General features: G+C 39.2%; 1 protein-coding gene across 1 annotated transcript in view; it reads right to left on the reverse strand.

The window, feature by feature from the left end:
• FSHR (follicle stimulating hormone receptor) overlaps window positions 1–27243 on the reverse strand; it is a 90674-nt gene that overhangs the window by 17041 nt on the left and 46390 nt on the right. The window contains exons 3-8 of the mRNA XM_088151484.1: window positions 20482–20556; window positions 19441–19515; window positions 8537–8608; window positions 7424–7501; window positions 2349–2417; window positions 1121–1195 (exon numbers count right to left, since the gene is read on the reverse strand). Of these exons, the coding sequence (XP_088007610.1) occupies window positions 1121–1195; window positions 2349–2417; window positions 7424–7501; window positions 8537–8608; window positions 19441–19515; window positions 20482–20556 (444 nt within the window). The remainder of the gene's footprint in view (window positions 1–1120; window positions 1196–2348; window positions 2418–7423; window positions 7502–8536; window positions 8609–19440; window positions 19516–20481; window positions 20557–27243) is intronic.

Here is a 27243-nt window from a genome sequence, read left to right on the forward strand (position 1 = left end):
CTAAAGACAGAACTTTTTGGGGACTCCCCTTACCTATTCCACTGTTTTTGATTTGAGGGATACTACTACTACTATTACTAATTATAATCAGAATCATAATAATTCCAAAGTGATAAGGATGATATGAATGTAACAAGATCACATCATTGGTCCATCTGTCCAATAACAAGTTACCAAGTGTGCTGGACCAGATGGCTTCAGATAGCAGACAAGCAAAAACGTAAAATTCCAAAACACTTCCCTGTTTTCACCTCTGAATATGGAGTTTTCATTTAGTTTATAGGAGATAATAGCTCCATTATACTCTGTACTGGTTAGACTGTATTGAAGTATTGGGTCCCATTCTGGGCACTGCAGCTTCAAAGGGATATGGAGAGGTTGGAGTAGCTACCCACACATTAAAGGGTTCAGAGGCCAAGCTGTATGAGGAATAGTTAAAGGAGGTGGGCAGGTTTAATTTACAAAAGAGAATCCTAAGGTAAGGTATAACAACATTCTACAAATGCCTACAAGCCTGGCAGATCAGGACAGAACCAATGGTTTGAAACTAAAAGGAAGAAGAATCAGGTGGAATATTGGGAGGATTTTCCTAACTACAATTAAGTAGTGAAACAGTCTGCTTAGAAAAGTGGGGACTCTATCTTGACAGATGTTTTTGAAAGGAGGCTGAATGGCTTCCAGCAGTGGAGATTCTGGCCAATTCTTGCAATGAACAGGGGTTTGGACTCGATGACCTCTAAGATTCCTTCCAACTCCTACAGTCTATAATTCGATTGACTATGAATTTGTCTCATTCTCTTTTAGATTATCTAAGTTGGAATCCATTGCCACTTCACAAGGAAATATATTCCTTAGTTTTGATAAAGCCAAAGTTCTTTAAATGAATCATAAATTGGGAATTATGTGTTAATTATTTTGTGCTCTTTAGGGGAGCAAAGCATCAAAAGTAAATATATAGTGCAGAGCAAAGAGATTCATGCAATGATGAAATTTAAATGCTTCTTAAAATTCATCCAGCCACATGCATCCTTCTTTGATGTGAGCTGAGATGGTATCTTAACATCTACTTATCTGAGATTCTACCAGCATCAGCAAATATATAATGAGAATTATTACTTACAAATAACCTGGTCCATAGGCTCCTTGGAAAACTTCATTAGGTAACTTTTCTAGGTTATAATTGCCACTCAGATTTCTGTTACAAAAATTAAAAAATAAACAATAATTGTTTAATGCTAGGCACTTCAAGAAGGTATCTATAGGCATTAATGTATGTGTAAAGAACTCCCTAATCCCTGATAGGCTCCCTGTGACATTTGACAAGATTACTTTATGATGGCCTTCTGTAAAACAAAGGGCCATCCAACAACATTTTTTCCCAAGAAAAAAATGGGCTCCATACAGGTTCACAAGCTTCCTTCAAAAAATAAACATTGCTGCAATGCTGTGTGTTGCTTGGAACTGTGGATTGGATCAGTCCCTATAATAGATAGCGCTATGCAGGGGAATATTCTGGGAGGGCTAGAGACAAGGGGAAGATCTTTATCAGTTTGCATTTGGTAAATGACTATTTTGGGATTGGCCATATCTATCATAAGAGCCATTTCATGACAGCAATATATGGTTTCAGAAAGGTTTGAAAGCTCCAGCTTACAAGCTTGGAAAACTCTGGTTTAATTCCATACCTTCACTCAACTAACTGCATTGCTTAAATTTTGTCACTGAATTTAATTTTCTCTTGGTCATGTTCACTGGGAATTCTGGTACAGCAATTTCCATGCATCTGAAGATACCAGTTTGGGGAATGCTCTTTCAAGTCAAAGGATATTCTACAAGCTACAGGCCATCCTCAAAAACCAAGAGATGACCTCCCATTTGGAATATTGTCAGCTGATTCCAATATGCCATCAATTCAGGGATACAGGTAGCATTTATACACTTGTGGAATATTTCAAAACATAAGAACTTTGGGATTTTGTCTTTGGAATCACTCTCCATTCGAAAGAGTATCACTTTTAAATTATTTATTTATTCATGGTTACATTTTTTTTTATACTGGTGCCTTCTAGATGCATTACAATAGAGACCTAGGTTTAGAGAGCCTGGCACAAGCTTTGCTGCAACAAATTAACATGCCAGTCCTTCAAGAAAGTATAAATATAGGCTCCATTCCAAATATTTGGCAGATATGATATATAGAAGTACAAAGCTCCCCATGCTTCCTCTTTCCTATGCCACTGACATATGCCTAAAATATTTCCCTGCCCCACACACTGCAACTGTAACCAGAGATTAGTGAACATAATATAGTATGTTCACTATAGTACAGTACAGTATAACATACGCACAGCTCAGACAAGATAGTCCCATTGAAGGCGTGGTTTTCAATCTCACAGATTCCATTTTTATTCAGCCTTCTGCAAGAAAGAAAAAAATGATGCCTAATTTTTTTTAATCTCTAAAAGGCTTTTAATACAAACCCCTATTTTTCAAACAGTTTGTTAAATAACAATATACTTCCTGGCACAATTGTATCAATTTGATGAATTCTTCCTCCTCTCCCCCCCCCCGCTTTCCCCCCTATCTTTAAAGAGGGCCAGGTTCAAGAGAAAGATTGGCAGATTTCCAGGCTTTCCCACTGAGCACTGCCTAGTGGTGGGGAAAAACAGCTACCAATCGCTCTCCTTAATCTGTGGTAAAGCATTTAAGAGCATAGATGGTGCCTGGGGCAGAGAATGCAGCTGCCTTTCAAGTCTCCTGAGTGACAGGTAAGAGGCAAAGACATGCTCTGTGTTTGTGTCCTTCAGTCAGGCTATTTTTGAACAGAGGCCTAGTGTTCTTCTAGTTTAAATGTCTATTTTTAAGATCTCCAAAGGGCTCTAGCCCTGATTTTTAAACAAAATTGACTGCTCTTTCAAAACAGCATTAAACTGATTTAAAAAATCAGATCGGGCTCTCTTTTAAAAGAGCACTAAACCCATGAATACAAGAAGTACATGCAATGTCTAACCAGCACTTTCGTAAGCACCAATTAGTTACTACAGCAGATAGCACTGGAGAAATTAGGTGTCTTGTTTCTCCAGCAGCTCAAGGAAAATGGCCATGGAGGGCAATGACCAGTGATGGAGGGGAGAGGACATGCCTTCAGCACATATTCAAGAAAGTACTGAAGATCACATTCATGACAAAAACCGTGTCAATCAAAGAAGGAGAATGGTAGTTTAAAACTGGAATAGCTAAATGTAACTTTAGGCTGCCTACGTGGCAGGCTAGAGATGAGACAAAAGCAACATTGTTGTTGCTTGAGGATATATCCCTTAAAAACTTTTTGTGAGATATGTCCATGCTATGGTTAGAGGGACGTATGGTTGAGCTCTGTCTGTTGCAAACTATGAGAGAATTTCCTAACTATTTGCTATTTATTCCTATTTCCTACTATCTTTTAACTTGCTTTTTTCTAACATTCTGTTTCTATTGTTGGATTTGTTTTGTTTTCTCAGTGTAAAAGTACCAGTTTTATTACTTTGGCAAGTAACATTATTAACTTGCAATTCATCAAGTAAGAATACTAACTTAAAAATTTCAGATGTATCCTAGAGTAAAATCTGATTGTATAGTCAAATCTTACCATTTTGCCTAATTTCAAATGTGTGCGTTCTGTTCAGCATAATCACCACCATCTGCCATCAGTATATTACATAATACAAACAGGATAGTTGCTTACCAGAGGAATTAAAAACCTACATGTTGTCACAGAGGAGGAAGAAAGAAATGGAAACAAGGATAAATGGAGGTAGAATGTATGCTGAAATAATGTATTTATACCTACTCATGCTTCCTTATAGTAGGATATAGATACAGTATGAATAGGTATAAATGAATGAGCATGCATTGTTCACCTGTTTACCCCACTTTCCTCTTAGTCTCTCTTTCCTGAGGCAAATTTTAGATTGTAAACCTATTGGGACAGGGATCTATTCTCTTTATATTTCAGTAGCTTATCATTTACAATAAGGGCATTCAAAGATGATTAAACTGTTATTAGTGAGCCCTGTTCTCAGTCCCTGCCATTCAAATTAGCTCTTGGTCATCTGAAAACACCATTTTGCAATCTCAATTCTCCTTCCCTAACCACTCCTCTATGGAAGCATTTAATATGTTAGGGTGTACCATTTCTTTGGACATGGAATGTGCTAGCGAAATGACGAAATGATAGTAAAACCTGGGAAGTCTGCCCATGGGATCTCAAAGCCTGCTGCAAATTTGTCCCTCAGGATACAATGAAGTTAATATGCCTTTCCCTCTCTTTGCTTCTTGCTTAGTCCCAAACAGTCTACTACAGTCAGCTATATTTATCATTCCTCCCGCATAATTTGCCTTCTTCACTGCTCCTATTGTGACTTGGCAAGGCTCATTCACTCTTAACCCAAAGTGGCAGGCCTGAGTGATGGGTTAACAATGAATCATTTAATTAAACTGTCAGAAATCCTCCACACTTGGCCTCTAATCCAGAGCGAAAGCTGCCCATTCAAGCAATACACTTATCTAAGGTCCGAGAGGGTGTGTGAAGGTTGATGTGGAAATCAATTATGGTCTTGGTTGGGGAGATTACCCTTTTGACAGTGAAAGGCACGCACCCTTTGGTGTCACATCTTCAATACATGTCAGAACCTATCACAGCTTACCAAAAAACCTTCCATAATGCCTTTAGAGGTGACAAACCAGAGAGATATAGCTTCACCGTCAAGTGCCCTGACATGAGCTCTTGTGGCAGTGGAGAGAAGACCTAATCATGAGGTGGACCTCCAAAGAACAAATCTGCTCTTCAGATTGAGAAGTCATTCAACAGCTAATTACTTCCTGACAGGAAGCTCTCACAGAGGCTAGAATAATGCTCATTGGCAGTTCCTCATTAGGCTAGAGATTAGGGAAAGTGGTGCTACTGCAGATTTTTCTCCTGGGCCTTCTTGTTTAACATCTTTATAAATATTATGGACGAAGACAGAAGATGCTCATTTAGTCTGAAGTGTGACAGCTAAAAATGTGAACATGGCTTTAGATTGTGTTCCTATACTGCCTTCCTTTTTTTAGTATATATAACTTTATTAAAAATTTTAAAAAGAAAGAGAAAAACTAACAAGAACTAATATTTAGAATAAAGAAAAGAGAGAAGAAAAAGAGAAAGCCAACAGTGCAGGAAAAAAGAATGGAAGAAAGATAATATAAAGAAGTAGCTTTCAATTTTCTTTACAGCAGTAATAAGTACAGATGTAAATTAACCGCTTACTCTATAGTTACAGCATGACTTACATTGTACTGCCTTCCTAATGTTGGTAGGCACATTTGAAATTTTGAGATCCTATTGATGGCTGCCAGGGGCCTTCAAAATGAGAAGGTTGTAAAGTAAGGCCAACCATCTCTTCTAGCCCCCAGGACGCTCTTTATTGCTTTATGCTTCACTCAGGGTTTTGGTTTTTTTTTCTTTTCCTGGGCAGGAGGTCACACTTATGCTCAGCCACCCATTATTTTATTTTCTAAAAATGTTTATTGGAAGCATTTAATTTTAATTAAAATAACTTTAAAAAATATTTAGGTAGGGCAGGGGAGCTGGGTGATGCCCAGGAAGGTATTATGAGCACATGGGAGAGGACCTTTGCTTGGAATGCTGCTTGTGACGGCATTCAGGAATTGTATTTGACAGACATGCTTCACCTTTAGAAGAGCAGTGAAAATATCTCTCTTCAGCCCAGTCCATCAAATGTAAACGATGTTAGTACTTGTGGTTTTAATTGCCTCATGATTACATTATTTTCATCTTGTGTTTCTGTACTGTTAGATGCACTGAGTGTTCAGAGAATGAAAAGACAGTATATAAAACGAATAAATAAATGAAGTGACTAATTAAGATGGGAGTCAAGTCACAGCATTAACACTTAATTCATGCCTCTCACAAGATTTCGAGAAATCCACAGGGTCATAGGATTTCTTGCAGTGATTCAGGTAAGTTGTTAGACTTGTTTTTATAACCAGTTGCAGTGCAAATTAACTTCTTGCTACACACATGGGCCTTTTTAAATCTTCCTTCCTTTCAGTGAGGAAAGATGCAAGATTTATCCCTGCTCATCACGTGGGCCTTATTAGACCACACACTTGAATTTGCCTTCAATCAACTGCCTTTTGCCTGGTTTTAAGAGGCACTGCTCACAGCAATACCTTACCGAAATCTTACAGTTCGGTATTATGGAGTTGGACAGGATCTTGCGGGGGGGGGGGGTCATCCTGGCCAACTCAGAAAAATACATTATTTTAGCAGTTTAGAGTACAGCCACAAAGGAATCCCACCCACCCCCCTTCCACTGCAAGTACATATAAAACAAAGCTAGGATCACATAACGTTTTGTTGGAAAAGATGGACAGAGAAGAGTCCAAACCACCTAGACTGAACTCTGTATAACTTTTCCTTGGTCAGAAAGCATCTTCGAATGAATCTTCTGGAAATAACACAAGGAAATGTTGGCCATTCTCATAATGATAGCGAGAGAAAGCAAACATCTACTTTACCACATATATTCAGTAATGCCCAACACACACAGATAAGTGTCAAGGCTACATGCTGATTTACTAAAAGGCATGACTGTTCCTGCATAATGCAAAGGGTTCTAAGTAGCCAGTAATGATATATTAACATTATGTACAAGTGTATCAAATAATCAGCTGCTCTCCCCATTGTTTAATGGAGGAAGGGAATGCTGGGAGCTGACAGGAAATAAGAAGTCATCCTGCTGACTCTGAGTGGCACTTGAATGATATGAGAGTGTCTTGGCATGTGAAAAGGGGAAGTAATGGGAGCATCATTAATTTTTAAATGTGCTCCATGTTGAGAAAGAGAGAGAGAGAGAGATGGTGGCGGGGGGGGGGGAGACACTGAATGAAAAAGGAGTAAAGCAATTCAATTCTCTCAGTGCTGAGGCCTATTTTCACATCCATGAAATTTAATCAATTGGAAAGCTGTAGTAAATCCAAGGCCCACTACAGCATCTGTATTTTTAAAAAATGTAGGTTAAGCAGCATAAACTTGGGGAAATAAGGATGTGTAAAAGGCAGCACTATATAGGACATGCTGAAAACAGATACTGGAAATCCTGTGGGAAAAGAGATTGAGCTGGATAAATCAGCCATCATAAAAATGAAGGTAATTTTTATGGCTCAGGTTCCAATCTGTCCTTATTTGCCAGGGAAATTTGTGCTTTCTTGTTCCTTTTTTCAGTACTGTATTATTTTAGGTATAATACATTTGATAGCAGTTCATATATCTGAATTTTAAAACTTCTGTGATAGCTAAAGCTAGACATACATACAGATAGGCCAAAAATAAATAATATATATATTATCAGATGTAAAAAAAAGTCAAGATGTAACTTACATATCAACACGATCAGAACTTAGACCCAGAAAAGAATTTCTTTCAATTTTGCGTATATTTATGTTGTCTTGAATATCTCTGCGATTAAAAGAAAAGGGGGGGGGTACAAATATGCATTTTTATACTGTGTTGTTGGGGTGCAAGGCAACACCTCTCTTTCTCCCTTTCTTTAAACTTTAGCTAAAGCATAATTACAATCATACCAAAGTACAAGTATATAATAAGTACAGTATATAACAACTAATCATATTTTATCGAAGGCCAGGTTCCTGTTTTCACCAAAGTTTTCCCTCATGGTGGCTGATCCTCCAACCTGAGGTCACCACACATAAAGCTCTCTCTGCTGTGATCACCACCAGCATAACAGAAGTTGAAATTAACAAGATAACTTCAAAGTCTGATTTTAAAGGGAGAGAAGTTTGAATGTAAATCCTATTTTCTTCTGGGAACCCATTCCTGTGTAAAATCCCAATGGTACATTGTCTCTATGCAAAAAATGGTTTTATTGTCTTCAGGAATATTTTATGGATGAATTCCAGTGGCGTGCATCTGTTGCTGCAACAGATATGAGGAGAATTAATTGCTCTTTCCCTCTGCAGCCCCTTGTCTTGTCCCAAAGCTTGCTCTGGGGAAGGCTAGGGGCTCTCTGAAGCAGATCTGGGGAAGGGCATTAGGTACGTGAGAAAGAGATGGAGGGGAAGTGTCTCTGTGTAACTGGAAGTATGTTCATATGATGTTGATTGTTACCCATATCTTACTAGAAAGAATTTTACATGGTCAGATCATTTTCATTTGATTTATTGTTTACTTTTGAAGCTATATTCACTTTCAAACTTTTGTAATTGATATAGATATACTCAGAGTTCCCAGAAATCAAATATGTAGTATCCAGTATTAATTTCTGTATTCGCGTTTGCACTACGAATTTAAAATCTGAGATTTTTCTTTGTTGAAGATTTGTATGAGCTACAATTTGGATGAAATCCATTTTAATTTATGTCCCCTATTTCTCTTTCCGTTATTTTTCCTCTTTCACTCTCTCTCTCACACACACACATACACAGTATATGCTCATAAAACCAAAATATCAAAAGAATCCAGGAAAAAACTTACAGCACAACTTTCTGCAAAGTGTGTACCTGGTTAACGGCAGGCAAAAACCTGATGGCAGTGTTTGATATTAACCTAAAAGAAGAGGAAATAAATATATAGACATAATTAGCTATGGGAGGAAGGAGAGAATCATGAGAAATGCCTTCTCAACATGGGTGCCCTCCAGCTGCATCACTGTAAACCAGAACATTCACTGTTAATCCACTATATTTGGAGGATAGCAAGAATTATTAGGAACAATAATCAATTAATTTATAATCCCACAGAACCAGAAGGTGTCAGACTGGGGAAGGCTCTCCTAGGATGATCTTGACTGTGATCCTGTCCCTGACCTTATTCCTGAGTCTAGTAAGCTACCTTGTACAGGCGTGCCGCATAGTTCTCAGCTACAATACTTGGCACAAATAGGGGAAAAACAAGTTTTGTCCTCACTCTTGTGAGGATTCTGAAGGGATTCTGAAATATGAAAAAAAGTAATGAAGAACTTGTGCCCTAGTGGGACTAATGAGCGTGAGGCAAGCAGTCACATACCCAACACCAGGAAGAAGGGAACAGCTATTTCCATTCCAAAACAAGCTTTCAAATAAGTATCAAAATGTTATGCACAGTCTCCATCATTCCGGCCATTCACAGTCTAATAACGGTTTATTATCTGGCTCATTTCATATCCTCACAGCATTTGCTTGATAGCAAAACAGCATGCAAAGGAAGGCTTTTAAGTATTACAGCCAAGAGCCTATGAACACTGATGACTTTCTGCTCTTTGTATCTCAGAAGGAGAGGTGGCAAACCTGTTCTCATCTTACTCAGTAGGCCAAAATGTGGCTTGGCTGATTGACTGTTCCTGAGAATGGCTGTCCAGTGATACAGTTGCTTGTATTTCTTTTAGGTTTTTCAGACTGGTGGACACAGAGCACTTTAGTGAGAGAAGAGAGCACCTCTCCATATTTCACATACAGTTTAATAGGTCCATGGACTGAATGACTAGTGTTACATGCAAGTGATGCGATTACATTTTTTTGTGAAGTAAACAATTCAGAATAAAATTAACAATTACTTTTTGGATGCAATTTAAGGTTCTGATACTGGCATTTAAATCCCTACTCTATCTCTCCTATTATGACTTGTGTGGCTCAGGCACATGGGGTAGAGACTTCTCCTGTATTGCTCCCACGCTACGCAGCACCCTCCTTCAGGAATCACACCTCTCCCCTGTTCTCTGGCTTTAGAAAATCTGCAAACACTAGACCTTGAATAGGCAATTATTTTATTATTCATGTTTTACTTGTCTTTTCTTTTGTACATATAGTTTTCTGTACATGGGCTATTTCAAATTGTAAGCTTGTAAAATTGTTAATTGTAAACAGGAAGATGCGTTATAAATTAAGTAAACAATGCATAAATACCTTTCAGTTGTTAACAAAAACAGCACCCTATAGACAGGAAGTGGGTGGAGGAACATTTAAATAATCCCAAAGCAAAAATGACTCAACTTTTTGACTGCTCTTTTCCTGATTAGAATCACACTCCTGAAGTGCAATTGTCTCTTCAGGTAAAAATAAAATAGGTGCTCATATGCACCTGTTTTGTTTTGCACAACAAGGATAAGGGAGATACTTTAATCTATTAGGAAAGAGTGGATTATTTACTGCAAAATTACATATATACGGCTCTCTGATGTTTAGGTGCCATCAAGACAGTGTTGACTCTTAGCAATCACATAGATAGATTTTCTGCAGGAATACGGTTCTCTACCTTACATGTTTCAGAGATGTAACTGCATATTTGCACAACACTGTGGTACAGGGCCATGTCGCAGCAAGGTTTTTTTTTTTTTTTTAATTCTGAAGTGGAGCCAAAGGGTACACTTTTACTGCAGCAAGAATTGTCAGGCTTAAACCCTGCCAGTGCTTCTCCACTGGTGCTAGGATCTTGCCACCTCTTCAACCCCTTAGGATGTTAGGCTCATAAACCAAACCCAACATGGATTTCAATGCCAGTGAAATCCCATTCCCTTCCGAATTCGAACTATACATAAGTTAGGACAGGAACTATTATTTATTTACTTATTTATTTATTCGTCATATTTATATGGCCGTCCACCTCTCAGACTACTGACTCTAGGCGGAATACAACAAAGCTAAAAACAATATACAAACAAGTATTAATGAATAGTTGTATTCATTAAAGTATTATTAAAAACATTAAAGTTATAAAAGGCATAAAACCAAAAAATAAAAAATATTAGGTGAAGAGCAGGTGTTAATTACACTGGAGCCATTTCAATATTTCACCAGTCCCCTGGGGTCCCCAGACCTGATGACACAACCAGGCCTTGAGGGACTTCTGGAAAGTTAAAGGGGATGAAGCCAGCCTCACTTTGGGGGGAAGAATGTTCCATAAAGCACAGGCCGGAGCAGAAAAGGCCTGCTGCCTAGGACCCACCAAGTGGAGCTCCCTAGCTGACAGGACCTGTAGCATGCCCTCTCTGCTGGATCTGGTGGGATGGGCAGATGTAATTAGGGAGAGGTGGTCTCTCTAATAACCCAGTCCCATACCATGTAGGGCTTTAAAAGTCAAAACCAGCACCTTGAATTGGACCTGGAAACAGATTGGTAGTCAATGCCGCTTGCAGAGCAGAGGTATAACTTCTAGAAAGACACATAACTGTCTGCGAAGCTGCATTCTGCACCAGCTAAAGCCTCCAGATACCCTTCAAGGGCAGCCCCATTTAGAGCACATTATAGTAATCCAACTGGGAAATGACTAGGGCATGAATGATGCCATGAGTAGAGCCCCTTGATCTAGGAACAGGTGCAACTGATGCACTTTATGAAGTTAACCGAAGGCTCTCCTAGTCATGACTGCCACCTGAGCAGGAGTCTTGAGTCTAGGAGGACCCCCAGATTGTGCACGGGGTCTGTTTGGGGCAGTGCAACCCCATCCAGCACCAAAGATGGCATAGTCCTAGAACCAGTGGGCCCCAAAGCCCACAGCCACTCAGACTTGCCAGGGTTCAGTTGAAGCCTGTTGTTCCCCATCCAGACCCTCACAGCCTCCAGGCACTAGGATGAGATGTTCAGAGTATCACTTAATTCACCAGGGGCAGAGATGTATAATTGGGTATAATCAGTGTCCTGATGATACCTCACCCCATGGTGATGGAGGAGTTCACCCAATGGCCTCATGTAGATGTTGAATAGGAGTGGAGAGAGCATCAACCCTGTGGCACTCCACACAGTAGGGGCTGAGGGCAGGATCTCTCTCCTCCAATCACCACTGACTGGAATTGACCTGGGAGAAAGGAGGTGAACCAGCATAGCACTGTGCCGCCTACCCCCAATCCTCTGAGTAGATCCAGAAGGATATTGTGGTCAATGGTATGAAAAGCCGCCGAGAGATCAGGTAGGGCGAGAATGGATGCACAACATCCATCCCACCCATGCCAGAGATCATCCAAAAGCATGACCAATGCTGTTTCCATCCCAAACCTGGGTCTGAATCCTGACTGAAAAGGATCCAGATAATCCACTTCATCCAAGGTCCTCTGAAGCTGTTGCATAACCATCTTCTCAACAACCTTCCCCAGAAAGGAGAAGTTAGGTACTGGACAAAAATGTGTATAGTGGGGTCTAGTCATGGCTTCTTGAGGAGGGGGAGAACCAAGGCCTCCTTAAGAAAGACTCAAAGAAGAATTTACCACACCACTCAAAGAAGAATTTATCACCACTAGAACTCACTCACGTGACACTCCCTGGGCTGCCTCAACAAGCCAGGAGGGGCATGGATCTAAAGAGCAGGTGGCTGAGCTCACAGTCCTAAGGACCCTGTGCACTTCATCAAGCCCAACGTGTTCATACCGTTCCCAGATAACCAGGCAAGACTCCTCCCCAGGCATCTCCTCTGGACTTGCAACAAGGCCAGCTCCAACTGTGAGTGAATTCAAGCAACTTTGTCTGACAATTGCTGAACAAATTCTCATGCACACCCCTGCAGAGGGTTCCCAGAGCCCCCTCTACCCAAGAGGGCACGTGTCATCTGAAACAGGTGAAATTTGACACCCTTACTGCCACTAGGTAGGCCTTAATAGCAGCTCTAAACCATGTCTGGTTGAGTTTGTCCCCTGTAGGATGCCAGCAATGCTCTAGACGTCTCTTCTCATTTCAATTCCCTTAACTCCTCTGTGAACATGGGGAGTGTTGGGTTCCATGAGAGGGGAGAGGGTGCATGGGTCTGATCTGATCCAAGCCTCAGCTGCCCCCTTATTCCAAGTGGCAACCAAGGCTTCAGATGGACCATGCAGCAGACCAGCAGGAACAACTCCCAGCTCCCTCTGAAACCCATCAGGGTCCATCAATTGCCAGGGGTGGTCTGATCTAATGGGTCCAGCCTCCATGCAGTGGATGGCAGCACCAGAGAATCCCATGGTAATGAGGGCATGATCTGACCATGACAAAGGGGACACCAAAAGCTCCCCCAATTTCAGATCACATAGCCAGTGCTCCAACAGGAATACCAGATCTGGTGTGTGACCACTATCCCGTGTTGAGCTCTGTATGACCTGGGATAGACACATGGCCATCATGGTGGCCATGAACTCCTGAACCACCTCAGTCTCCACTCCCAGAGAAGGCAATTGAAGTCCCCCAAGACCATAAGTCTGGGGAATTCCATTGCCAACCCAGAGATGAAGTTTAGGAGCTCAGGGAGAGAGGTTGTTATGCAGCAGGGAGGCTGGTACAACAGCAACAATCCCAACTGATCCCTAGAGCCCAACTTAATGAACAGGGTCTCACATCCAGTGACCTGTGGTGCAGTACTCCTGAAAGCTGTATGTTATTCCCAGCTGACAATTGCCACACCTCCACCCCTGCTCCAGGGTCTTGGCTGACGCCACACCCAAAACCCAGCTGGGCATATGTCAGAAAAGGCCACTCCTCCTTCTGGGCCCAGGCAGATCTCAGTAATAACATGCCAGGTCAGCCCTCTCATCAACGATTAAATCACAGATGAGGGAGGCCTTATTGCAGACTGACCTGGCATTTAGAAGCAGCAGCCGAAAGCCAGGGCCTCTGAAGTTCTGCTGACCAGGTTCAGGGGCTGAGATCAAGGAGCTGGAACATGAAACTGGTATAAGACATTGGTCCTGCGTTCCCCAAGAATGGCCCACTCCCCATCTCCCACCATATCTCCCCATGCTCATTACATCATAATATTTTGGCCCACCTGCATCCCCCCAAAGGCTGCACCATCCCCCAATCCAGGCCCCTCAATTCCCAAGGCCAGGGACCTCTCATAGCACACAATCTCATCCATCCCAGGGAGGGGGAGCCAGGCACCCAAGGCACTTCAGCTTCATTGGCTCTCAGCACCACCAGGGAGTCCAGTACCCACCTCCCCCACTCCACCCACAAAGACACACACAAACATACACTCAGAGGAATCCTTCCTTGCTGCTCTCACCTGCTGTTAAGGGTTCTCTTCCATGCACCCAACTTAACCAATCCCCCCTCCCCCCCGGCTTTCATCCAGAGGAGGGAATCAATACCCAGTGGGAAAATTGTTATATCTATCAAGGCTAAAAATGTGTGGATGGCATTACTGTCACTTAGACTTGGTTGGTTTGTAACTGAAGCAGCATATAAGCTTGAGCAATTAATTAAATAAATATATAAATAAAATCAATATGACATGTTTTCAAGTACTGCTCCATTGTATCAAATTTTCTGCAAATATTTTTTAAAATAACCTCCTGAACTGTCATATAATTTTCTTTAACATGTTTCTTTTCCTAATAAATATATATTTGTGCCCCATTTTCCACAACATACACTTTTTTTGGTACATAAACTTATAATATACACATTTTATTGCTTTTTCTGCTATCCAAGATAATGCTTTTCTTCATGCAGCTTTCCCAAATGTTCATTCCAGTGGAAGAATCATTCAGATCTAAGCTAGCAAACTCAGCAAATTGTATTCTCATCTGTTCTGATGGATTTCATGTTGTTGTCTCATGCCATTACACCTGAAAAAGGAATTTATGATGGATTTCTTTCCCATCCCTTGATATGATACAGCATTCTAGAATCCAGGTTACAATTGAAAAACAACTCTGGAAACAAAAGAACCCAATGGTGTGATTTAAAAAGCAAAGGCATTATCACATAGACAATGCTTCTCCTTACTCTTTCCTTTTAATGAAGCTTATATCTGTTGAAAAGGGCAACAAGTTACCATTTGGAAACAGATTGTCCATTTGGCCTGCGCTCGAGAGAAGCGATTAACAATTTCATTCTCTGTTTGAAAAATCTTTGGAAGCAAGTCAAGGGCACACTTTCCTTAAAAAAAAAAAGGGTAGGGGGTGAGAGAGAGAATGAATGAGAGAGCCCTTAACAAATTTAATCGGGCTCTAATCACGTTCGTTCTCTTTTCTAACTCAACCACGGATGCATAAAGGAGCTATTGGCCAGCATTTTAGTTTGAAATACTTTATTAATCTACATGGATGCCTGATTAAGTTTTTAAAGTTAAGTAGAGAATTTAAAAATTAACATGTGCAGGAGGAACACCAAGTAATTGCAATTTCCCTTTCCCAGTTGAAACAGATATTAATAGAAATAAAGTCTGACACGAAGCTAAATTCTATTTATGTTTATTCAGAAGTTATTGCAGTAGTTCAGAGGTGTATATAAAAGTGCAGGGTTTCTTTTCCAAATGAGAGATGTCAATAGTATTATTTGCTTGGAAATCATACCATCTGGCAGGGAAAACCTAGTTTCCTAACTGCGTATGTGTATACATGGCATACATGACTCGGTATATAGAGTCTGGGTGTGATTTATCAGTACTGAGAAGTTAGAATATTACTACGCGTAGGATTGGAAGCACACTGCTCTACTGTCATGTGCTATCAGGGAGCCTGCATTGACAACATGCTCCAGGACCCAGGCCTCATCACTGTGGTTCAAACTGCATCACAAACAGTAGGAAGATGCAGTTAGGGCAATTACGACTCCTGCATCTCTAGACTGCTTCTCTGAATGTGTATTTACTTGTGGGTGGCAGCACCTAATAACTGTGTGATAGGAACCATTGCAATGGGCAATATTTTCATGTTGCCTTATTTAAGCTAAATACATGATTTTTCAGTGAAGATTGCTCAGATATAAAGAAGTGCCTAGGTGTTGTTGAAGTCAGCACAGTAATCGGCATTTGCCCACAATCTGCTAATACTATCCTTGATAGGTCACTTAAAATAACTGTAAGGCCCAGAGATTGTTAGTGCAGAGTGATCACCACTGAGAATACAAGGCCTGTTTTATTAATGTGCTTGCCTACATTTCCCTGTACTTAGAAGAGCTAAAATAAGAATCTCTGTGCGGCTATATGGAGATGAAATAGCTGCACAAGAAAATATCATCCTCTAGTAATGTTTAACATACTGAAATGTTTTGTTAAGAAAAAGTTTCTTACAGAGTTTGGCAGAATTCGGGTTTGTTGCATGGATAGTTTTGATGAGATCTATTCATTCCAAGGTGTCCCACCCCCAAAATGTTTTTCTGATCTCATGTGAACCAATCCTACATTGTTCCAGAGAAGTTAAAAGTTCTGTGATTACAAACTCTGGAGGTCCTTTTGGACTCATGGCTCGTTTGAAGAACAGGTGGCAGCCATAGCCAGGAGGGCCTTTGCACAATTACGTGTTATGCGTCAGTTGTGCCCATTCCTGGACCGATGGTCACTCATGCCTTGGTCACCTCTCATATGGATTCCTGCAGTGCGCTCTACATGGGGTTGCCCGTGAAGCTTCAAAAGTTTCAGCTGGTGCAAAATACAGCAGTTATGTGCACCCCTTGATTGGTGCATATTACACTTCTGGAAGTGTGCTTCCAATCTCTGCAAGCTGCATTGACTGCCAATTTCCTCCTGGGTTCAATTCAAGGTGCCCTTTATGGCATGAGACCGAGTTATTTGAGCGACTACCTTCTCCAATCATACCTTCCCATCCCATTGGGTCCAGTAGGAAGAGTATGCTCTGGGTCCCATCAGCCAGGAAGTGTTGTCTGGTGAGGCCCAGGAAGACAGCCTTTTCTGTCATGGCTCCTGCCCTGTACAGCATCATCCCCCGGAGGTCAGATTGGGTCCAACCTTCCTGGCTTTTTGTAGGGCCATGAAAACATGATTTTGCCAACAGGTGTGGGGACCTGGAAGTGTGGTTGAGCGTGTGTGGTGTCTGTATTGATTGTTGCTGATGGATGCTGACTACTTTGGCTATGAATTTTATATAGTTTTTATATGGTTTTATATATTGTTTTAAATTGTTGTATTGTTTTGGTGTTTTTATACTTTTTTTTATTGTTTGTGAGCTGCCCAGAGTCTTATATTGAGATGATTGGATACATAAAATGGAAAAATACATGCATGCATACATACATGCATACTTTACAGTTGTACCATGTCTACTTTTGGATTGTATCAAGACGGATTTCCAAAAGACCACTCTGAATGAGTTGTTATTAAAAATTTCACATGACTTCAGAGCATGGTAATTAAAGGACTCTTTCCATCCAGATACACCTGACTGGTTACTGCCAAAAGAGGTAAGGTAGAATCCCTTTCCATGATGGCATTCCAGCTGCGGTGCCTGCTCCAGAAAGGACTTCCTAGTGCTAATGTGGGGATCTTTTCAGTCCCAGTGAAGCCTTTTTTAATTTCCAGATACTTTAGTTTTAGTGTTTTTCAAATTCTTTGCATTTGTGTTTGCTGTTGCTGATTTATATTGCTGTTCTCTTTTTTAAACTGCTCATAATTTGATGTGGATGTTTTGTTTTTATATTTCATGGATTTGTACCTTTTATTTGTGAATTGCCTATATAATTTTTTATGAGGAATGGGCATATCAATTTGTAAATAAAATAAATAAAAACATAACCACGATCACAATCTCACAGTTTGTAAAAACCACATGATAAGGACATGCTCAAAACCCTGAAAATAGGTAGAGTTCCAGGAATGGCTGATCTCTCTGAACTTTATAAGAAAGTGAAGCAGAACTGGATGTGGATATTCACCTTTTCCATTGCCCTGGAACTTCTATAAATTAGAGAAGTTAGATTAACTAACATTAACTGAATAAAGAAAGTTAAAACCTGGCAAATTAGAACTGGAATATTGCAACCAGCAAGAGGTTAGGATTGCTAGAAAGACCCAAAAAGAATTGCTGCAACTGGACAATGTTTTACAGCAGTGTTTTTCAAACTTGGCAAATTTAAGATGTGTGGACCTCAACTCCCAGAATTTCCCAGCAAACATGCTGGAGGATTCTGGGAGTTGAAGTCCACACATCTTAAAGTTGTCAAGTTTGAAAAACGTTGGTTTAAAGTATAAATAGATAATATGAAAAATATTGGTTTGATTTGCAGCTCCTGCAAACTATAGGAAGAGGCTATTGTCTGACTCTTCAAGAAGCAATCAGCAGATAATCCCTTTTTTGGCACCTCTCCTACTAACATGAAAGGTCTGAAGCTATGGTATGGTGCATAATAAATAATGTGGTGCCTTGAAAGAAATGGAAAATTAAATTTACACTTATTTCTGCAGCTCTGTCCCTTTTCTTTATTCATGAAGTTTTTAAAAAGCCACTCAAGATTTCTCAGTGGAGTGTGCAATGCTGTTATGAAATGTTGTCATTCCCTTGCCTTTCCATTATATTCCATCAACTGATCAGTGTGAAATAAAACTGGGAAAGAACTGGTCTGGCGTGGCATTTATAAATAGATTACCTTGCTAATAATAGTAATAATAATAATAATCCAATACAGATTGCAGAATTGGCATCAGGTATAGGCCACAGCTTTTAGGAGTTCAAATAAGGAATGGCTGCTTGGTATTGACTGTGTCACAATTTCCCCAAACCAAACTGAGCCTGACTTCCTGTATCTCCATCACAAATTAAGGCAAGGAGTAAAAAAGAAAAGAAAAGAAGAAAAAGGCCTTTGGTCGTGAAAAGTGCAACAACAACAATAAAAAGCCATTATATTCTCAAACTTTCTTCAACCATAAGGTCTTGAAGTTTGTTTGCCTTTGTTTTCAATAATGAACGTTTACCAGTTTCCAAGCTTAATATAATATACAAAGAATATATGAGCTACTTGGGAAAAAAGATTTTCTAGAATACATCTGTTGTAGACAGTGCTGCATGAATGAATCTTTGATGCACATGGAAAGCACTAATTCCCATTCCAACATCTGGACTGGAATCATTGAGTGGAACATGGGAAGAAGATAGCGAAGGGGAGGGCTAGTAGACTTTTTCCTGTTGACTATCCCTTCACTGCAAATATCCACCCAAGACAGAAGAGCACTATGGCTTCCATTAACTCAATGAAGTGCATTAAAAAAAAAATCTCTTAAAACCAGAACGTTTTTTCAATAGTGGATAATTGTTGCAGTAAAGGGAAGTGCAGAATTGCATTCTGCTCCTTAAAAATAACAGAATTAGACATATATTTCTGATAGCAACTTGCAGTTCTTAGAATCATGCAGTTTACTTCTTCCCAGAGTAAAGCTTTTGAAGCTCACTACAAGTTTCATGTATGGGAAGGAGAAAGGGAAGAAGCTGCCACACTACCAAGAAACAATTCCATTTTTTCCCCCACAACTACATTCCACAAACACTAAAAAAATATGGCAATGAATGCATAAGCTGCAGAATCTGAAAGAAAATAATGTTGCCGTCAACAACTTTCATTTTTGAACTGGGAATATGAACAGTCTTCACAACAGGGGCAGTTGTTAAGAAATACGTGCAAGAAATTAACTGGATGGTTATTGTGTAGACAAAACAAAATAAAAAGAGAGTAACCTTTGCTTTGAAACAGTTAAATAAATCGCAGACTTACAAATATCTGAGACTGGGAAGATTCTGGAACGCATGTCTATCAATATACATAAGATTGCTTGCTTTCTCAATTCTTCTGTGGGGGAAAAAAGAGAAATGTCTGTAAGAATGCGCATTGTGAAGACTCAAGTCTTGCTCTGTAATAGTAAAGAGAGTGGGGTAAGCAATATTATCTACCAAGCTGTATGTAGCCTGTCAAATATAAATTTCAACTCTGTCTCTGTAATCTTGATATCAAGTCATATGTTTGCAGAAAGGCACACTAGTGAAGTGCCCACCCTCTCCTGAGGACCACTGCCCGACATAAAATATTTTTCTAGTGCCATTATAGTCAGTGTATACATCTACATTTGCAATGTGATAACTATAGCCAACATACAAGCTTGTTGTAAATCAACTGTTAGAGACAAAGGCTTACTACCACAGTATCTGTCGATTGATCTGTTCTTGTCAAAGGACTAACTTATCTCTTGAGTGCTATTACCTTAGCTGACTTTATGAAATTGATTTTGGTCAGAGCTTAACTTGAAGACGTATCTGTTCAAAGATTATGATCCATCTGGCAATTCCTTCCCTTATTCCAAGTGCATCATTTCTTACCACTTACTGAGTAAATTAGGGCTCCAATATTTCCCTTTTGAAGCTGTTTATTTCCCTAGTTTATTATTTGAAGTTTCCCCCAAGTGCCACCACTTTCAATATCAGCCAAGCGGTAAAAAAGAGGCAGCCTTTTCAGTGATGGTACCACATATTTGTAATGCCCTTCACAGGAATGTTTGGTGGACGATGCCTATAGTGATTTTACTTAGCCCAGAACTGAAGAAATGGTAACCAAGGGCTACTTTCTATTTTTTATAAAATATTAGTACATTTTTTCAGGCTCCAAGGGAAAAGGGGACATGGTAGTGATCAATGGTGGGACGGAGGTAGACTTTTTGCCTCTTTTTCTTTTGATAAATAAAAATAACATTTATGTTGTTTTACCAATTAGTTCATCGCGGTTTTATGAAACTTTCCATTTTCAGTTCCATTTATTACTTACATTTCATAAAGCTTGGGCAGGTGGGAGAAAACATCTGATTCTATAGTTTCCAGGGCATCATTCTGAGAGATCTCACTGGCAAGAAAACGGAAACAGAAGCTTATATGGCCTTGCTAATGACTGAAAATGTCAATAGGACAAATATACTGTATATAAAAATGAAAAACTCAGAAATTTGATAACTTAAAAGGATTAAATAACTGTAAACTAGACTCCATTAAAACACAATGTTGCTTTTAAAATTAAATCATATTTCTAAGAGATTTTTAGCATCAAACTTAGGGGTATGCTCAAGAAATGGAAATCTGTTAAATTAATGTTAAAGCGTGAGATACTGTAGCTTAGATATTCAGTTATAAAATGGACTGCACCAATTTAAATCACTGCAGGTGGGTTGTAATATTTTGGTATATCTCCCTACATTAAAATCTACCAAATCTATCTGCAACAATGCAATCTCAGATTTGAAGAACACTTCCCCTGGCTCCATAAAGAAAGATTAAATTGAAAAAAATAATGTTCTTCCTCCTTATTTTATTCTCAGGAAATGAAAGATAATTTTCTCAATTGAAAGGTTAATGTTTGGGAGAAAGAATCTAGTTTTCCTTTCAGATAAATATAGTACTGTACTTGTAATCAAGCATCACAACAAGAAAGAGACTTGCTTAAAAAATGTTCTTCTTGATTTTCAGGAGTTTGTTTATACCTTCACCAATTGTATTGACATGACTGTCTGGAAGCTAAAGTAATACAAGTTATTCTGCTGTCCATGTAACCTCACTTGTTCATACTGGCATTACTATCATAAACAACAACTTTCTGTATTTACAAGTATGTGCAAATATCACAGCAATAAACATGTTTACTTAATCATGGATGGTTGAAGAGCACAGAGTTGGCTAAGTTTATCCAATATATATATAGCTATAGATACACAAAGCACAGTCAAGTAAACCAGTATGTCTCAGCATGATGTATTAACCTAGTCTGCTGTAATGGGATGTGGTGGCACAGTGGCTTAATGATGTTGGAAGTTGCCAGCCAAAAATGGTCGACACTTCAGCGGTTCGAGTCCAGCTCCGTGCAGCAGAGTGAGCTCCTGTCTCATCCCTAGCTTCTGCCAACCCAGGAGCTCAAAAGCATCCGCGAGTAGATAAATGGGGACTTTCACCCCGGTGGGAGGAAAAACGCTGGCGGCACCTTGCACGGGAGACGGGACCAGTTGCCAGTAACATGGAAGTCACGTACGTCCGAAAAAGACATGAAGCAACGGAAACCCCGCCTTCCTGCGCCCACCACCTGGGCTCTGCTCTAGGAAGGAGGCAATGGCAAACCACTTCCGAAACACCTTGCCTTGAAAACTGCAAAGGACTCATCCAGGCAGTCACCGCAGAATCGGTCATGATTGAGGGCAGATTAAAAAAAAAAAAAGTCTGCTGTGGTCCATACTTATATGGGTGTTAGCATGACTGAACTGTTGTGTGTTCAAAAATAGTGGGACTTACTTCAGAGATCTTCCCATGTTAAAGCGGAATAAAAACAAGGGATCATATAACATTTCTTTTTCTTCCAAAAATGTTACTTTAATCATGATTTTCAAGGCTGACATCTTCATAAAACAGCTCATTATAAATCAATACATAGAAATAAGATTAAATAACAAATATCTAGTTAAAAATTACAAAGATAATCTACAATCTTCCTCTTCTTGGAAATACTTTTCATCAGATATAGGTTAGGGTTCTGTTCTTTAATTTCATGCCTTTGATTTCTTTGGATTACTATTTCTTACTCCTTTTTTGTGCTCTGCATAATGTACTCATCTTGAAATGGTATGGCATGATGTCTACATACATATGTACATACAGTAAAACCCTGATTTTCTGGATTTCCATTGGGCAGACTTCAGATCAATGGTCAAAATTTTATTTTGGAGACCCATTGTGTCTGAATCCAAAATTCTCTAGCTCTTTTACATGTCCACCAAGCATGATAAAATGTTCCTTCTTGTTCACATTTCCAACATGTATTTGAAGTGCCTTTATACATTCTAGACAATTTCTCTTGTGACATATACCAACAGTACATCATTCTGTAAAAATTCTCTTTAAGATTACAACATAGTGTAAATTTCAATCCTTTAAACCACATATTTTCCCATTGTTTCATCTGTGTATTATAATCAAATTTTTAGCCCACTTTATTTTACATTCTTTCACTTGTTCTTCTTTTGTTTCAAATTTCAGTAGAAGTTTATACATTTTAGCAATTATTCAATTCATTCCATGTCTTAACATAGTTATTTTAAAATAACACACAATTCATATTTGCCATAGTGATACACAGATATTTTACTTTCTTCTCAATCTTAAAATTTGTTTTATTCATCAATTCTGTTTGATCTTCCCTTTTCATGTTTTTTGTTAACATCTTCATCTTCTGATTGTTGATTTTAAAACCTGCTAGTGCACCAAATTCTTTTAGTTTTCCCATTAATGTTTCAATTCCCTTTAAAGGATCTTCCAAAACCAACACCAAGTCACCTGCAAAAGCCCTTAACTTATAAGTTTCTTTTTTAATCTTTACTGCCACGATTCTCTCATCTTGTCATATCTCTATGCAGTATTTCAAGAACCAAAATAAATAAGAGAGGAGATAGTGGGCATCCCTGTCTTGTTCCAATATTGTAATCCAAAAGTGAAAGTGTTTCAGTTACAAGGGATGGAGTAAAAGGCAAGCTCTGTCCCCGCCTTTTTTTCTGTTTTATCTTCCTGTGTCCTTAATACTTTGTCTCAAATTGCACTCCATAGTGTGATGGACGGCATGAGCGGGGAAGATTCTGGAATGGAACTTCAAGGTTGTCAGGAGGGGGGAGAGGCATTCCAGGGCAAGCGCCTCCTCAGCCCACAACAAGACCGTGGGAAAGCGAAGAGGCTGAGGCCCTCCCTAGAGTCTCACAAGTTATAGCCACTAGTTGCTTCAGCATAGGTTTAGTCTGGTGCATAGCATAGCATAGGTTAGCATAGGTTTAGTCTGGTGAGATTGATGTCAGGCTCAGCCCAAGAACTACAATGAGGTCATCCAGTACAGTTCAGATCCTTTATTGGCTTGTACCTAACAGAAGAATCTTGCCAGACTAAACCTATGCTGAAGCAACTAGTGGCTATAACCTGTGAGACTCTAGAGAGCAGCCAGCCTCAGCTTCTTCATTTTCTCACAGTCTTGTTGTGGGCTGAGGAGGCGCTTGCCCTGGAATGCCTCTCCCCCCTCCTGACAACCTTGGAGTTCCATTCCAGAATCTTCCCCGCTCATGCCATCCATCACAGTAGTTACAGTCAGCTTCATAGTCTGGCTCATATTACTTTTATCTTTTGTTTTGTAAAATCCACCAATAGTCTGCACTCTTTAGTAGTGAACAAAAAACTTTCCCACGAAGATCTGGTTCATTTGTCTATTTTAATTCCAATGTATTCAAAAGCACTTTCACCCAAAAAAATCTGTCAAAAAAACCTATCTGTTTTAAACTTTCTTACATCATTTAAACTTATTTTACATCAACTTCTTGTTAAGCTTTTTGCCAATTTTTAAAAATCTTTAACACCCCCCCCCCTTTTTTTAATGTAGAAAGAATGTTGACTCACCAGGCGGAATTCTCTTATCCTGCCGCTCAGAAAATCTCTCTTTAGCTGTAAACAAATTACATCTGAATGTGTTTAAGAAAGCAAGGCTTGTGTGAACCTTGTGTCCATATAGGCTGCATCACGGCTATGAGATTGATTGAAATCCCTCAACTCCCAGCAGCTCAACTTACAAGCCAACTGCAAAACCCTCAGTTCCTGCAGTCTACTTACAAGGAGCAGCTGTCCAAAGTGCAAGCAGGTGATCTCACGATCTCTCCTTTATCCAGAAAGACAGTGCCAGCCAGAATTCACTGTCTGGCTGCCGATCTCCACTGCAATGCCATCCCCGCTCCTTCAGGGAGATCTAGTCTGCCATAGATCCTCACCTGGAAGCCTGGAGTTCCATTCTTTCTGAAGCAGTCTCTGGACAACTGACATAATTGACATCATTTGCATCAACTTATCCCATTGATGCAAATGGTATTAAAGTATCAATTATGTAATTACAAAAATGACATAAATATTGTCCATTATGTAGATTCAGATTTAAAGGACATTCTTCCTTCCAATCATTCTTTAATTTGAGGTTTTACTGTACATGTATGTGCATGTATATGTACACAGAACTACCAGATTTGGCCTTCAAAAATCTGGACCACTAAATCATAGAAAAATGTTAAAGAAAATATTAACCCTTTCATACTATCTAGTAGTTATCTAGAATTTTGCAGCTCAGATCTGGCATTTCTAATAACACACACACACACACGTGTGTGTATTGTGTGTGTGTGTATCTTCATTCATATACAGAAAAGGATCCTTGATTGTATCTACAGGCTTACAATGTATATACAGTTTACTAGAACCTGAATCACTTCACATTAATAAAATACAATAATTTAAATTAGCAGTCTGAGAGTTTCACTGACTAGCAACACAATCATAAATTAACAGAATTTAAAACCATAATTTGAATTTGAATAGAATAGAATTTGAATTGAATAGAATTTGAATTGAATAGAATTTAAAACCATAAATTAACAGAATTTAAAACCAGCAGCTTTAAGAATGAAGAAATTGTTTTTATGAAATCCCTTTAGCAACTTTGCTAAAAACAACTAAAAAGGGATAACTTTTTAAGGCCTGATTAAAAGATTGGTTGATGGATCTAAGTACATCTCCCATAAGAAGGGAGTTCCATTAAATATGGAGTCTTCACAGAAAAGGCCAATTTTCTACTGATCTGACTGACAATCAGTGTGATATTAAAGGCAGACTGGACAATATGCAAATATGGCGAGTCAGTTCAGGTCTTCAGGTGAACTTTTGGAGGTCAGAGCTGGGATTTGTACTATAAATGGCAATGTCTTCCTTTCTTTACCCCTTCTTTGCATGCACTCGGGGCATTTGACAAAGTTCTTACAATGAATTGGGCTGGTAAGCATTATTTTCTCCCCCAGGAGGGAGACAATAGAGAAAGGACATATTTAATTAACCTTAGAAAACACAAACACCAAAATTTATATCCAGCCTTATATAAATTATCCACTCATACCAAGAAATGCCATTACCTGCATTTCTGTTGCTAATTCCACTACATTACACATTATGATGAAGCTGGGAACAGCAGGTGCTTTATAGTGACACAGTATATTTCACTGTAGAAAAAAATCAAATGGTAAATTAAACAAAACAACCCATCTTCTATAAAAATGTGTCTTTTAAGTTTATAAGCTGTCTCTTGCAATTCAGCCAAGCTGAACAACTAGATGCAGCTCCCACCTCCTTGAATAGCAACCCCCTCTTAAAGGGATTGTTTTTATTTCAGAACACACTAGGTTTAAAATAATTATAATATTTATCTTCTAATTTATATAGCAGGCAGAAAGGAGCAGAGGAGGAAAGTACTATTTTGACAGGTCTAGCAATTCAGAAGTGAAGCACAGGGAAAACAATAGGCTTGCGCTTTTAAATTTTAAGCTTTGCTGCTGCCTTCTCCCCCTCTTCCTCCTCCCCCTCTCCCAAAACATGTTCTGGCAGACAATTATTCAGGTGGGTTTGAGTCCCAAGAAGACCTAAATCAACCATCCTCATTTTTGGTCCTCCTGATTTAGGAGAGTAGATCTTGCTAGCCTTCCACTACTTTGCCTCATTTTTGTGACTCCATTTCTCAAACCCTCTTCACTGCAATTTGTAATGATTAGATAAGCAACATCCCCAAATGACTACAGTACTGCAGCTCTTCCATTCCTGTATTTTCTATGTTGTCTTATTCTATCTTGGATGGAGATTTCCAGTAGAATTAACCAACTGACAGCTGTCTGTCACCGAAACAACCATAAGTAGCACGTCTCCAATGAATGTCATCGTCACAAGTTGATCTCTTGTTTATACTTGCCTCCACCTCGTCATACTCTGTGTTCCCCTCTGTTTGTTGTATTTTGCAAGCCTCTCCTGGAAGAGACCTGCAAATGTAGTACTCTGTAAAGTGCCATGACCATAGATGCTATTCTTAAAGTTGCCTTAAGCTGTTCTTTATTTAAAGGCTCTCTGGTCCAAGTTAGTTATTAAGATCAAAATCAGGATTTTAGAAATTGCTCCATAGTTAACATCCAAGTAGAGAACAAGAAGTGCATTTTATTCTTAGCCTTCCCTTTTGTGGTGAGATGTATGAAATTCTACTGTATTCAAATCAAAGTAATTCTTTCTAAGTATTCATCTGTCAATGAAAATAGGAGAAGCAAATTTTAAGGACATTTTAATCTTTATTTGTCTTGTTTTTGTTATACATTATTTCTTTTTTATCATATGTTAGCTGTTATATAAATAACACCCATTATATGTGGTTACCGCTTACACTGTTTTTAAGGTTCACTTAATGAAGTATTAGTGCTTGATTGTTGACCAGGAATAATCAGTATTTTTGTGCTGATGAGCATGTTTGGAATGTTGCAACTTTGTTGTGGATGCTCCCAGAAAGTATCAACTATGATGGATGTGGCCAGTCACAATGCCTTCATTTACTGGAAAGCAAACTTTCATGAATGTTCTCTACCATCCCCTATAACCCTCCAGGTTGTTCTGTACCATCCTAGCTTACCTGTGCATTTTTTCTGGGCAGTGGGATATATTAAGCAGCCAC

This window comes from Python bivittatus, unplaced genomic scaffold, assembly GCF_059951505.1.
Source record: "Python bivittatus isolate LINGU-HERP-01145 unplaced genomic scaffold, Pbiv_v1 ctg000020_np1212, whole genome shotgun sequence".
NCBI classification, from domain to species: Eukaryota; Metazoa; Chordata; class Lepidosauria; order Squamata; family Pythonidae; genus Python; species Python bivittatus.